Genomic DNA, 15,615 nt, shown 5'->3' on the forward strand with positions numbered 1-15,615 from the left:
ATCTCGTTCAGAACGGAAGGGGCTCACAGAGGCTAAGCCTGGTCAACCCCTCCGAAGGATGTCCGCAGCATATCTTCAAGTGCTGCCAGCGGCCCGCTTGGTAAAACATGAGCGAAGCGTCTCGAGGTGATAAAAATTGAGCAAGGTTCTTAAGCCTCTGCGGGCTGCACCGCCGTGGCACAGGGCTAAAAGAAGGTCCTGTGGCTATTACTGTACCGTCACTTAAGGGAGAATTCCAACAGAGCCGATTAAATTGGCATAATAATAGTCTAAATGAATTATTTCATGACTTTAACCGCGCTCAGGGGACGCAGAGGTTAAACGACGATCGAACAATGTAAAAGGAAAGAAAAGGAGAAAAAGAAAGTGCAAAAAAGAAGTTCTGGGTCCGATCATTCATCCGGATTTGTCCCTAAAATTTGATCAAGCTTTGCAGGATGACCCTAGCGGTTTTTGGGTTTCGGATAAAAGACAAATTGAATTCACAAGTCGGAAAAAGAAAACACGGCATAGAGGACTTCGATACAACTGACAGTGAACATAAATCAATAAATTATCAAATTATAACTGAAATAGTCAGGGTTTCTGTTTGCCACTTAGGGTTGAATCTTATTAAATCTAATAACAATATAAGTACACAATACATAATGACCAGGATGACAAAGGGAAATAGGGTTTCACTTCCTGCCCTCTATTTCATTTTGCAAGTCCCACATCTGTGCAAATGTGGTTTATTAAAAAAAAGTTAGATTTAACATGTTGCTACAACAAGCTACCGCTTCACAGCAATAGGGTCCCCGGTTGGATTCCGACATGGGACCTTTTTCTTCCTTTTGCATGGAGTCTTCACGCTCTCCCCGTGTCTGCACGGGTTTCCTCCGGGTTCTCCGGTTTCCTCCCGCAGTCCAAACACATTCAGGGGGTTCATTGGAGACCCTAAATTGTCTAGACGTGTGAATGACAATGAACAGTTGTTTGCATGAAACCCATGCAGGAGAGCATGGAGACTCCTCGCAGAAAGGCTGTGAGGCTGAAGCGCCAACCGCTGCACCTCCCAAATGTATCCAAATATGACATGAAATTTAAAAAATTCCTCTGTATGTAAAAGCAAATTTTCATTTGCTTATTCACTCACTGAAATTACACTTAAAAATACTGCATAATGCAAACTCAACTACGGGTTCTGGTACAAAAACAAGTTATTTATTAGAGTCACTTGCAATGTGTCGATCAATATGACACACTGAGCATTGCCTTATAGAAATATTTGGAAATATAATTTCTTCACCCTCAAAGCTAAGTCTCAAATTGCGGAAGGTTCATGTGCCGCGGCTACAGATGCTCCTTCCGTTCAGCCCTTACCTTGTTTAGTTTGCTTGTTACTTAGTAACTGAGTCATTTGACTTCTTTTGTTTTTTTTTTCTTTTTCATGACAGTTCTGTAGGGCTTTTTTTTTAAGGCTCGGGGGTATTGTTCTAGACCGTCTCTTCAGGTTATTTCCTGTCGCGGACTTAAGTAGTTCAGAACACGGACTTGTGCAATATCGCTATTTGTGGATGTGCTCGGTTCTTGTTTGGCAGGATTTCGGAGTCCCGTCTTATATGCTTTGTCATGCTGCTCCTCTTTCGGGGCTCAATCAGGTTTTTACCACCTACTTTGTTCATTGTCTTCACTTACCACTTCATTAACCCTTGTGGGTCCTGCCCAGTATCAGTAACCAGCTGACTTGCTACCTGCCCTCAGGTGCACCCCTATGTGTTGTGTACTCAGTTAAGTTTGCATTTCAGCTCCGCCTTGTCTCTCAAGCGCTGTCGGCTCAGCCGTTTCTTCCTTGTTCACCATGTTACCTCGGTTTCACAGCTCCTTATTATGTTCCCTCACATAAGCAGCTTTTTTTTCTGAGTTATTTAGTATTTCTTCGATGATCAGATTACACGATCTTTGTCAGCCGCTAACTGCCTTTAGGTTTTCTCCCTCTTATCATTACTGAAGAATCCGACCAGGGCATAGACACAGCGGATCGGCTTCGAACTTGCTGTTTTGTCATTTTGGACACTCTCAGCAGAGATTCCTCCAAAAGCTATCGTTCCCAGATTCATTTGTCCAGTTTTGGAGACCTGATGCTAACATTGGTTGCAGTCTCAGCAGTCCTGTCTGCCACGTAAACACCTATCAGTTTGGGCTGCCGACTCTCAGCCCGACGACTCAAGTCTGGCACTGGGTCAGATAACTCTGTTTGAGTATTTTTGAAGACGGGCAATAAAGGCTGATAGCGAGCAGCCTGCTATCCTCCCTCCCGCCCACTTGCGTTCAGCCAGCTCGGCCGAAGCCACCGTCCCACCGGTGTCGGCCGGTGTCTCCGGCCGTCCTGCGGCTTGAGACGCGAGTCGTCGGCGACGCTGCCGCCCAAGTCTTCCAGGGATCGCCCCCTTTCTGCCAGCCTGAAGCGAGGTTTCGCATTCATCAGGGTTGTTTTGCTGACTAAACCCCACGCCAGGGTCAAGCTGCTCACTCGTCACTGTCAGGCACCTGGGCCGCTCCGCTGAACTCCATGTTCTCTGCTCTGCTATTTATTTACGTTGCACTCGGGATTCAGAATCGGCGCAATAAAACGTCACTGATTTTAAGTTTGATTCACCGGCGATGTAAAACATGATTCTATAACGTACGAGTACAATTGTTATTGAAACGTAACATTAACAATGTTGCTTCAAGATGTGTCTCAAGTATATGTCAATCAGTATTAGGAATGATCTGGACATCTGTCTATAATTCCAAACATGTTAGTGCCCTTGGGCTCGAGCTCAGAATCATGCAGAACTTTTTGTTATTACAGTTTGAAGTTTAAAATATGAGGAGAGAGAAAAATAAAGTCCTATAATAAAGGCAGTAAGTTGGACTCAATATAAATAGTGCATGACAAGATCCCCTTCAGAACGAAACACAAATGGTTTTTAGTAATGGTGTTGAAATGAGACAACCGCTTGCAATCTGACATCGTGAGTCATGCAGAAGGTATGCGCTAGAAGGAGAAGTGGCCTGAGTCACAAAGTACATCCCAAAAAGTCATACACACAAACAGACACACACACACACACACACACACACACACACACACACACACACGTGCAGATACCACATCATGCCACTTTTTCTGCATGGGGATTTACCCTCGAGGTCCAGCAGTAAAAGACTCTCCACGCAAAACCTTTATCTAGTCTCAAAGGGCAACTGAGGAGACGGTATATCATCACCTTTGATTCAAGCAGGTGCAAAGAGAAGACCGACAAAGTAACGGGAACAATTTTCCGAGTGTAAAACATTAAGTTGATTTGGGGTCCGTGTTGAGGTTCAAACTGAAGGACTATTTTCCCAGACGCTCCCTGCACACTTTGAATTTAACTTTGAACCACATCTGGCTAGAGATATCTCATGGTTCCTTTTGCAGCACATTCTGCACATGTTTCAAGTCCTGCCTGCAGAGACGGATAAAAGCTATAGTAGCAGAGTTACATCAATAGTGACGACCTTGTTTAAATCACCTCGTAATATCCAGTATATGATACCGAGAGCCTCGTGTTGCCTTTGGGGACATTCAGACATTTTACATCAAGACCCAGTCACCTGGCAAAGCTCCACTATTCAGAATGCACATCAGTTTCGAGGGCGGGACAGCGAGCGGGTCGTTCAATGTTTGACAGTGAAACCCCGGGTGAATCTCCTCATCCGTCTACTTAAACAAGCGCACATTAAATACCAGAACAGAATAAGTGAACGCCTGACAAAAAGGTTGTAACAAAATGAACGGGTGGCAATGTCGTGTCCTCAAACCCCTGGTGTTTTGAGTGTGACCGTTTAAGTAGTTACCATCATCCAAATACAGTCAGGTGTGTCTGATTGTTTATTTTTGCATTTTTATTTTGCATTGTCATTCATTGTAACGGCAAGGTTTATATCCAAGAGATTTTTCTGAAATATCTAATTAATATTAGTATGTCGCATCTTGAATACGTATGTGGTCTTATTATTATTGATGCTGTTGTTGTTATTTATGTTTATTTTTTTTCATTATGAGGACACCAAAGTGTGCATTCAAATCGAACAGATGTGATTTCTCGCGTTGCTTTTTTCTTTCATTATAGCAAGTTTAAGCCTTCCTTTTGGACACCAGGTGAAAAAAGTATGAGAATTTATCCATGCATTCATTCATTCATTCATTCAATCTGTTGAATTTAAGACGACACAGCCTCGGACAGTAAAAAGGAGATGTGATACTTGTATAACGTTAATAGTGCTAAAAAGATAGAAACACACCTCTGCATCTCTCCAGCGCTAACATCCAGAAGGCATCACCTGCTGTGGGTGATGAAAATAAAAATAACCTGTATTTTCCGGGGGAATCATAGAATAACCATTATTAAGGGTCTGTTTTTTTTCTTTTATTGCTACGCTATTGTTACATTTTAGGCATTTTTGCTGTCCGTTTGATCGTAACTTCAAATATAATCAATTATATTGATTTAACCTCCAAAATGGGGGTTGTTCCACAGAGTAACACGGAGAAGAGTATTTAACACCTGCTGTTCTACGGTCTGACTTTTAGTAGTTTTTAACCGCTTGACTCCAATTTTATTTTTTTGGAATTAAACTTTGAAAAATCGCACGTATCGCAAAATCAAGGATATCATAATGATTCAAAATGATTCAAATATCAGAATTTTTAATGATTCAAAAATATAATGATTCAAATATGGGTTAAATGATTGAGGCCCCCAATCAGATGCAGACTGGGACGACTTTCGACGTCTCACATGGTTAAAAAAGGGAACCGTGCGCGCCGTCAGTGGAGGAGGAGGAGGAGGAAGAGGAGGAGAAGGAGAAGGAGGAGGAGGGGGGTTATCCAAGGTGTTCGAGACAGATGAGGGAGGGGGGTGGGGGGTTGGAGGAGGATGAATTGGGCGGACACATAAAAACTGCAAAGGGGCCGTAGATGCTGAATCATTTGAAAAGCGTGCTCGTCCGGGCGCAGCGGCCGCTCTCAGCGAACCCGAGCGGAGCGGCTCCAGCGCCGGCCTGCGCCCCGAACCGCCGCGCCTCTAAGGGATTAACCGAGCGAAAGGGCACCCGGTTTCTTCGCCGAAGCTCGATTCCGGCGTTTTTTCTTCTTGGCTTTTGCGCACTGGACTGCCTGACACACACACACACGCCACACACACATACACCACACACACACACACAGACACACACACTGACACAGACACACACACACATACGCACACCCCTCCCTCTGCGTATTTTGAGGATACCTGGACCTCCACTGATGGTGAGCGCTTTACCCTTGACACCCACACACCTTTTATTTAAAGAGTTTGGAAAACGGAAGCCGATAAATGTGGCTTTTCGGTAAGTGAGATCGACGTGGAAACGTGGAAACCCGCGCGTAAAAATTAAAAAAATAAATAAAATGCAGACGAATTAGAAAGAAAAAGCGCACTGATTCGGCGCGGCGTTTTTTTTTTTTTTTTTTTTTTTTTTGTATACCAAAATGTCAAAGTTATTTCGTAACACTGCGTTTGCTCACCCCCACCACCAACAACAACATTATTTTCCTCAGAGTGATAATAACTATATACATATTTAATGTTAAATTCACACACACGATTCCACAACCGCATCTGCGGATGCCACATTCCAGAAGTTGGCGACTTCAGAGCGGAAAATAAACAAAACTAACGTCGGACATAACAATATTGAAAAATATTCCCGACGCGTAACTTCAATTTTACTTTTCGGCTCGACCGGAAAACGGCGGCGAAAACCCCGTGTGTTGAAGTGGATTGGGAAGTGTGTGTGTGTGGGGGGGGGGGCAGGACGTGGAGGTCCCAGTATTGTTGCGAATACTAGGTTGCACGTCCACGCGTCCTTCCATGACCAAAAAGGTGGATCTGAGCCACCTTTCATTTATTCGTTTTGGAACCTGCCCGGACACATGGCGTCAATTTTTACGCACGGCTTTCCCTCCTTCTGCTCCGGTTCCTAACCCGTAGACTTTCATCACAAAAAAAAACAAAAAAAAAAAACTTATTTTCCTCTCCTTAAAACCTCAGTCCATCACGTGTTTGATCATCTCAGGATCGAGCTGTCTGTCGTCTCTCTCCAGAACTGTTATGCAAATCAGCACAACGCATTTGGTCCAGGGGAGAGAAATAGTTTTTGGGGATCATCATGTCTTGGATTTGTTGCTTACAGAATATGAAGCTAAAACCATTAACCTAGTTTTGGTGATGTCACTGACTGTGAATGTTGTACTGCTCGCTCGGAGCGAATAGATTCTTCTCAAAACCAGCACCGTTGAACAAAAGGACACATTACAGGGCCTGTTTGATTTCTTTCAGTGCGAATCAGGACGCCGCGTTTCTATTTCACGAGTTTATTCTCAAGTTTAGAATCCATCTTTATCCAGAAGGCAACCGGAATTAAGTGACTTTTTTTTTAATCTTCTTCTGCAACAATGTGGAGCACACCGACACTGGCCGTGAGTTTGCCTCATTACCAAGTTTAATAACCGAAAAGGAAAAAAAAAAAAAGGGTGCCGAATGAAATAGTCTCTTTAAACCGTTGAAAATGACAAAAGAAGGCCCGTAGATTCGTCCGTCTCCCGGGGCAACCCGGTGCCCTTCTCCTCCCCTCCCCATCTATCCCATCTTCCCGCCCACCATCACTGTCAAATTCCTCAGGACACACATCTGAAGAGCTATGTGCATAGTCTGATCACATTATCTCTGGCCAGAAAGAGAGAGAGCGAGGGAGGCCGAGGGGTGTCGAGCAGAGCCAAGGGAAGTTGACCGCCCGGGACTAATTGCACCCCGGTCTTCGTTTGTTGTTTCAAAAATCCGTCTCTGTCCGTTGCTCGGTTTGAATGTCAGGAAACGGCACGACTTCTAGGAGCGGAATCGCCCGATTTTTTTGGGAAAGATGAAATCGGTTCAAAGTGCGTTTAAAATCGCTTTTGATCGAAAAAGCCCGTGTCGCCGCCATCGCCGATGAAAATAGGCCGGCGAAACCGAGCACGGCGACATTTTCCGGAGTCGAGAGTTCCTCCCTGTCTGTCTTACATCTTCTTTCATCATCATCGCACCACTCTGAGTCTGTCTGCTTTAGCCTGCAGCTTTGTTAGTGGCTGGTTACAGTTACAAGATGTTCTGTATGGTCAGTGTTTTTGAGTGCTATGAATCCCTGTAATCATGGGAGAGGCCCTCGCTGTACAATGAACGTTTGTTGTCAGAGATACACACACACACACACACTCTCACACAGACACACACACACGCACACACATACGTTATCCCCCCACCCCATGGGTAATAGAGCTGATCATGTTCAGAACCCTCCTCTCTTTTTTGCCACAGTTCTCACGGACAAGGCACACCATCGAGCACACGCAGCGGCTCGCCATCCCGCGCACACTATTTAGCTCATGCGCTCATCACCCCTGCGTTGCACTCCATCCGCTACACACACACATTTTTCCACGCACAGTGTCATGACCGAGAAAGCGGGGTCACCCAGAGGTCACAGTCTAATGTCATTAGTAAAAAGATCCTTCGTTGCATGTACAGTGAGCCGTGCAGGGGGCAAGATAATCACATAGATACCAAGCCAGACGTGGTCCCACACGAAAAAACACACAAACCGTTGGTAACGCACAGCGTTCCTGTTCGTGTGCATCCTCCCTGCGCGGTGACCCTCGGCGCTCGCTGACGGCGGAACCGGCTCCAAACGATGACCGGAGACCTCCAGATTCTCATGCGTTTCAAGTCTTTCCATCCATTAAAAAGTAATATTATCACCACGGTTCTTCACTTGTTAAACTTGATAAGGGTTTAGAAAAAGCTGTTTTTGGTTGTGAACAGTGCTTTTCTGTGCTTTGGAACAGTTACGTGAATTTGTGGTTAGATAATGTGAAAGAGGGAAGGCGACGCGAAAAATACAAACACATCCGGGGCCGGAATGCACAGCCTCCGCAACGACGGCGGAGTGTCGTGACCGAGCTCGAGGCCCGTCATCAACGGCAACCTGTGAGATCCTAGACGTGCGATGGGGGGCCGGGACGGAGGGATGGGTGGCATTTAAAGAAAGATGCATTTATTTCCAGTCATTTGTGGGCACAAAGATAGACTGATTCCAGCAGAAGAGAGTTTGTATCACCTCACAGACATGTGGTTTTTGATATAGAGTTCTGTTCAGTGTGCAGACTTTGAGAAATGTTCAGGTTTTAACTGGAATATGTCTTTTTGTCCCTTGAGCAGGATAAAAAAAAACAAAAAAACATTCTAAATGCATGTCTTGCTTGCTTTTCAAATTGCTGTTATTTACATCAAGGTGTGTTTTCCCCGTGTCACGCATGAGAATCTGCCGTCTGCATCTGCAGCTCCTCACATTCCAGTTGCAGCAAATAGTCGGGTTAGCAGCCGTGGAACCAAAAGAAATACGTATCAAAGACAAACAAACACACGCTGACATAGATAAACACACATTCCCACAGCCGTCCTTTAAGGAAATACCAACCTCAAGTGCTTTGCAACTGCGTTTGATTTCTCATTTCCTTGTGTTTCTTCTCTGTATCTTCCAGGAACAGGGTCACTCCAACGTTCTCTTGCATCCACCCAACACCACCTGACATTTCCTGGAAGAACGTGTCCATTGGCTGCTCCCGACAAACATGGACTGTTTTCCCATGCTTTATTTTTTGTCTGTAAGTAAGTGCACCATGCCATTTCAATTTGTGGCATGTGATGCATCGCCGCATCTTGCACGCCCCCCCCCCTTTTTTTCCCCTGTCTGTCTGCTTAATGACTAAATTATCTGGCATTTGTACAGATTTGAGTCACAATGGAGGTGCAGGGGGAGGCACTTAGGCACGCAAGACAGTTTTCTTTTTGGGTGCTTGAACTGTTTTTGATCGTGTCTTTTAAATTTGAAAGTGCCATGCACTTTAAGCTAAAACACAAAAGTGAAATAAAGCAGAAACAGGAGGAGGAAAAACAATATTTAGATTCCAAGTTAATTATGAAAATGCCCATTCTGTTCCTCAGTGCAAAGTACAGTCCAACATGTGATAATATTGTCATTGTTATCTGCAGTTGTAATATGTGACATCATAGGGCCTCACAGTTGTCACCGCCCATAACTGACAGATAGGGACCCCAGAATTATCCAAAAAATTATTTATAAATGTCGTGTGTAAGTTTATCCTAAAAAAAAAAAAAAAAAAAAAAAAAAAAAGGTCGTCCGTAGAAAGCAATTGAAAAAAAAAATCCCGTTACGTGTGCGGTTCAAAATTTTACACGTGGGTTTGTCTCATGGCTTGTTAGAGCAGACTGCAAGGGACAGCGGCTCTTTATCGAGTTAAGAATTTGCCATGACCCCGGGGCTGACTCTTTCATTTGTCTAATCATAGTGGAGGAGGGAGGAGACGTGGAGGCAGGCAGGCAGGCAGGCAGGGAGGGAGGGAGTGAAAGCTGGTCCTCAGATTCCATTAAAAAAAAATGTTGGGTTCTTCAAGCAGCTGTTTACCTTTGGAGGATGTCACCAAAAGATAAACGGCATGCGGCCTATCTGATCAGAGACAGCTTTACTGTAAACAAGGCGGACTGGACTTATAAAACCAGCGGGTCCCCAGTGGGGACGCCGGGTTTGTTAAAGCAGGTGAAGACAGATAAAGGTCGAGACAAATCTTGAATATAAATCAAGCGAGATAAAAAGTGTTTCTTTTCCTTTGCTTTGTTTCATCTTTTGCATGTTTCCCTCTGCCCCGTTTAGCCCCTCCTAAATTTCTTTATCTCGGTGCCATCTGCTACTCCCTTCAGAGACATCATGATTCCTGGTAATCGAATGCTGATGGTCATTTTAATATGCCAAGTCCTGCTGGGAGAGAGCAACCATGCCAGTCTGATACCTGAAGAAGGGAAAAAGAAAGTACCAGGCCTGCAGGGTCGTTCGGCCGCTCAGAGCCATGAACTGCTGCGGGACTTCGAGGCCACCCTGCTGCACATGTTCGGCCTCAAGAGGCGGCCGCGGCCCAGCCGCTCGGCCTCTGTGCCTCGCTATCTGCTGGATCTGTATCGGCTGCAGTCGGGGGAGGCCGAGGAGGCCGGAGCGGCCGACATTGCTTTCGAGTACCCGGAGAGGTCGGCCAGCCGAGCCAACACTGTGAGGGGCTTCCACCATGAGGGTAAGAAAAAAAGACCGAAACAGAAAAAAGTGCGTTTCATCTGCTTGGGCACTGACTTCTATTCGGAGAGATTAAAAAAAAAAAAAAAAAAAAATCCCTTGAAACACGATTGTAAGACAGCTCCACCTAGCTTACCGAAACCAAAATATCTAAGGATGTGGTCAGCAAACACTGTCTAAAGAGGGGCAAAAAAAAAATAAAATAAAAAAAAGAAATCTGCTCGACAAGCTCTCAAGAGCCTCATTTGACAAAACTCTGCATGTTTGGTTAGCAGCTAAAGAAAAGCATATTACTGACTTATACTTCTCACCCCACCCAGCAGCTTAAAAAAGCCCAGTCTTGGCCTGGAACTGGAGCATGATCCTCTCTTATGTCTCCAGTTTATACGGAGGGCTCTTTTAGAAGGACCTTCCTCAACGTGCAATTATCTTTAATGCTACTCTGCAGTGTTCTAAATAAAGCCCCCGCTGCCAACAATGTGGGTGCTGAGAGCAGACGCTGCAGCTCTCCGGAGGGACGGAAAAATAGTCTCAGAGGCCGGTGCGATAGAGGGACCGGACTGCGGAGCAGCTATTTGTCCATGTCGACTTTGAGGTGCTCTGATCCGGTGACACGGAAAGGGGAGAGACTTGTGGTTGACCGATTCGCGAAATGTACGCGGAGGTTCGGGTTAATCCGTATTTTAGAAAATAAAAAAACGGACAGAGGCGGCCGATTCGCGATTGTGCGGGCAGCTGGTCTAGGAAAGCAGGGAGTCTGAAGGCTACGGGACGTGCCCTCCTTCAGAGGGGGAGTGAGGAGGGAGGGATGATTCAGCCTAAATGCGGCTTGTCAAACACACCAGTGGCGGCACACGCAAGCATGACACTCCACCGAGGATCATTGGGAAGGGAAAGGGCCCTGCCACAGCAGGAGCAACTTCGGCCCGTGATGTAATGTGCGTATGAGTATGAGTATTTATCCTCCTTTCTTTTTTTTTCTTTACTAAACTACGTTAATAGTACGCCTCGAGTCCCTTCGAGCGGGAGCGCTGACTATCGTGGAAGCACCGTTCTGTGATAGCGCAATTCGGTTGACCGACCCGTCCAAAAAGCAGCTATAAAACTGCCATATTTGCATCGGGCCAACGTGAAAGATAACACGCGGAGGAGACCGCGCGTTCCTTTTTTCCGATTTTGCGGCTTATTTAAAATCACGCCTCGATCCTTGGATGGCCGACGGCCTCGGAAGGAATCGGATCCCGCCGCATCGTCCGACTTCTTAATGATTATTCGTGATGAAAATGATAAATATCTTAAATGAACAAACCGCGGAGCTAATCAGAAACACAGCAGGTTTTAATAACGAGAACCACCTGGGTAAGATTAGGGCCTGGGTGTGAAATAACAGGGGTGGATTGAGCAGGAAAAAAGTTGACACAACATTCCTTTCCCCAACAATGGTGATCTTGCCAGAAATCTGCAGACTGAGTGTGGAACGGGGGAGCCTCCACTGTGTTTATACTGTAGCTGTGGTACGTTAATCACCACCCTCCTTGTAATGCATGTTTCAGCAAAGTGCTTAGAGAAAGGCATCGAGAGAACGGCTGGATAATCCTAATAGATGGACGGGGAAGTACGGACAATGGTATATTTACATTCTTGAATACCCCGAAGTGGGCATGTACATCCTTGTGTCAATTAATGTGAAGTGCGTAATTGTTTTTTCTGTCGCGATTGTTCGAATCTCGGATCGCAAATAATTCAGATGAACAAGCGATGTTGTTTCCCCACGGATGTTTCTGTCTGGGTGTACTATTTGTATCAGATGGATATCTTTTGCAAGGCTGTCAGTTTACCTTCTGCTTATTGAAAAGGGGGAATATTACTGTTATTTCTGTCGAGCAAATAGCCCACATTTCTCCTCCTGCTCATTTTCAGAGCACATGGAGCGGGTGCACGAGCTGGACGACGGGGGAACCGTGCCTCTCCGATTCCTGTTCAACCTCAGCAGCATTCCAGAGGACGAGCTCCTGTCCTCCGCCGAGCTGAGGCTCTATCGTCGCCAGATCGACGAGGCCGTCGCCGACGACCTCCCGGACGACCAAGGGCTTCATCGGATAAATGTGTACGAAGTGCTGAAGTCCCCGCAGCCCGGGCAACTAATAACGCAACTCCTGGATACGCGGCTCGTGCGCCACAACATGTCACGCTGGGAGAGCTTTGACGTCAGCCCGGCCGTGCTGCGTTGGACTCGCGAGCGCCTCCCTAATTACGGGCTGGCCGTGGAGGTTCTACACCTCGACCAGACGCAACACCACCAGGGAAAACACGTCCGCATAAGCCGGTCGCTCCACCAGGAGCCTGGCGAGGACTGGGAGCAGCTGCGCCCCCTCCTGGTGACCTTCGGTCACGACGGGAAGGGTCACCCGCTGACCCGTCGGACCAAGCGGAGCCCCAAGCAACGGGGCCGCAAGCGCAACCGCAACTGTCGGCGCCATGCACTGTACGTAGACTTCAGTGATGTAGGGTGGAATGACTGGATAGTGGCGCCTCCTGGCTATCAGGCCTATTACTGCCACGGGGAATGCCCCTTCCCCCTGGCGGATCATCTGAATTCAACCAATCACGCCATTGTTCAGACACTGGTGAACTCTGTAAACAGCAACATTCCCAAGGCCTGCTGCGTGCCGACAGAGCTCAGTGCCATCTCCATGCTCTACCTAGACGAACACGACAAGGTGGTCCTAAAAAACTACCAGGAAATGGTGGTGGAGGGCTGCGGCTGCCGCTAACAACTCCCCCCCCCTCCCTCCCTCCCTCCCACGCAAAATGGGTTTGGACTGGCAACTTGAATAAAAGACTCACAGACAAATCAGAAGGTCTTTCCTCCTAAAAAGAAAACGTTCACTCGGACCCTTATTTATAACTTTTATGTCGAGGTGTATGTTTGTCTCACTCTTTTTTTTTTTTTTTTTTTTTTTTTTTTTTCTTTGACAATATGATCATATATTTTGACAAAATATATATATTTATATCTACGTATTAAAAATAAATTGAGTCCTTATTTTAAACATAAAAAAGCTGTACAACTTTTCATATTGTACATTAGATTGTATAAGTTTTTTATTGAGAACATAGTAAAAGGTTAAAAAAATCTAAAATGTTAAAAAGTTTATTTACTGGTAATATTTATTGCTTTTCATATTCTATACATTTTCAGGAAAAATAAAAAAAAAACATGAATGGCTTCTGATAATACGTTCAAGTAGATCACAAGAAGCACCGCGTGTGTATTCGCATAAATTAGAGCACTGCGTGAATTTGTCACACCACTGATTTTTTTTTTTTTGAAGGAATCAGTTGAAATAATCGGATATGTACATCATTTCATCTAACCTCTTTAATTGCTATTGGACTGATGAATTTAATAAGCCCGTCGAAAGATGAAAAAAGGGATATTGCACACGTACGATTTGTCTTAATTACGATATAAAGTCTCGAGGTATCCCGCCGGCCTTTTCAAGCGTGTCCAAGTCACTATTGCACAAAACGAAGCGGCAGACCTGCCCTGTCTTTCCCCAAATAAAAAGAATGTTTGTTTTATTCTACGAATCTCACCAACTTTAATGATTCCCGCTGCATCAAAGAACCACGAGCAGAGGTAAAGGTCGCGGCGTTTTCTCATTTTTCATCCCCTCCTCAAATGGTATGCCGTTTCAGAGACAGCGAGCCTTTTGGTTTGGGACCCTATTGTTCTCAAATTTCACTTTTATGTCAATTAGGCTAACATGTGGTTGGACACTCACTAATCCAATTGCGGCCGGGACGGGTAGTGGAGTCTGACTGTGGGAGAGTGATTCTATTGTTCTTGACGTCCCCACATCGGGGGCATGATTGCGGGTGATGTGTCCTGCCCTGATGCAAGGCGGCTGAGTCCTCAGAAGAATCAAAGGTTAGACGCTCTGTCTCCTGCCTTTGTCTTCAGCGGCTCATGCCGGCGGAGCAAAGACGCCTGTCTCCAACCTGTGCCCCATCACACAATAGACTTCTACATCACTTATTTACAAGCTGACGGCTGGCCCAAATTATATGATAATGTTTAAAGAGAGCAACTCCTTTGAACTGTTGGGGGACGTTTGTTGGCGTCTGTGCATTGTTTCACCGAGAGGGCCCTGTACATCATGTCTACAGGGTGGACCCCGGGACTATTTAGATGTAAAGCTGACAGTATAATTAGCGCGTAAAGGTTGTTTTTTTTTTTTTTTTGTTTCTTTTTTTAGAATCGCGCTACTCCTACGATACTCGTACATATTCCAAAACTGTATTTTGTGGCCAAACGTTAAGTCACATCTTAACTCGAAAGGTATGTTTAACATGTCAGGTAAATGGAGACGGCATAGGTGGTTTATTTTAATAAAAAAAATCCAGGTTTTGTTAGTTTTTCTCACCTGAGCGTGTGGATGCCCTCGGGTCATCCAATAGCCACTGGGCTTCTCTTTGATGCCTGCATATCTGTGTCTTCAAAAAAAAAAAAGAAGATGAAGAAGAAGACCGGTAAAGGAGGAGAAGAATTTAATTTTGAAGTGGCTAAAGGCAGAAGAAAAGGGTGGGAGGTACATTTATGTGTGCGTTCAGGAACAAGAGGAGGGGGTGTTTCTGAAGCGGCTTGACAGTGCAATTACAACATTTTAACTGATCTCCCCTGAAGTTGAGATAACATCAGCTAGTTATGGTAATTGCCTGTTCATTATCCCACTATTCTACACAAAGAAGAGATGCATGTTTATTGAAAGGCCCAAAGAGGGACGTTTATAAAAGCCCAACACACCCAGTGAGCCAACCCTTTAGTTTACCATCATGTCAATCCTTATGCCGTGTGTACGGACATGGACGAGCCGGGGGGCGCACCTCAAGATAGGAGCATGGGCCCTAAACTCTAGTTACTGGCAACATGATTACTAAGAGAATAGAGTGATAAATGTGACTCTGTGCGTTTGTGTGTGTGTGTGTGTGTGTGTGTGTGTGTGTGAAGGGTGGGGGTGGGGAGTTGGGGGTGAGACGTCGGTCACAGAATTAGTCCTTAAAAAGAAACCGAGGGCTTCGTCATTGCCATGTGACGTGCCATTCAGTCTACCGTAAGTGCTCGTTCGCACGCATTTACAGGTGAGTCATTATGCAGCGGCTCAATTGACACTGCTCAACTAATTGACTGGTTGAAGTCTTCAAAAAGCTTTTTATTTAGATGTTCAGCCATAAAAGTGAAGTGTTTATTGTAGGTAAACGTCCCCGCAGGAACAAAGGAAGGTCGCGACTCGCATCACCTTGTTTGGGTGGGTGCACACCCAACGTCCTCCCCTCAAATCCTTCATTTCTTTCGGAGGGGTCAAAGAAAACCAACAC

General features: G+C 45.5%; 1 protein-coding gene across 1 annotated transcript; it reads left to right on the plus strand.

Moving 5' to 3' along the window:
• The first annotated feature begins 4,930 nt into the window (after nucleotides 1–4,930).
• bmp4 (bone morphogenetic protein 4) lies at nucleotides 4,931–13,462 on the plus strand. The gene is made up of 4 exons (XM_086155282.1): nucleotides 4,931–5,323; nucleotides 8,633–8,755; nucleotides 9,870–10,234; nucleotides 12,154–13,462. The coding sequence occupies exons 3-4, from the start codon at nucleotides 9,877–9,879 to the stop codon at nucleotides 13,005–13,007; spliced, it is 1,212 nt and encodes a 403-aa protein (XP_086011408.1). The 5' UTR covers nucleotides 4,931–5,323; nucleotides 8,633–8,755; nucleotides 9,870–9,876; the 3' UTR covers nucleotides 13,008–13,462.
• Nucleotides 13,463–15,615: the final 2,153 nt, after the last annotated feature.

Source organism: Fistularia commersonii, chromosome 1, assembly GCF_037954325.1.
Source record: "Fistularia commersonii isolate RoL2024-O1a breed Wild chromosome 1, RoL_Fcom_v1.0, whole genome shotgun sequence".
NCBI classification, from domain to species: Eukaryota; Metazoa; Chordata; class Actinopteri; order Syngnathiformes; family Fistulariidae; genus Fistularia; species Fistularia commersonii.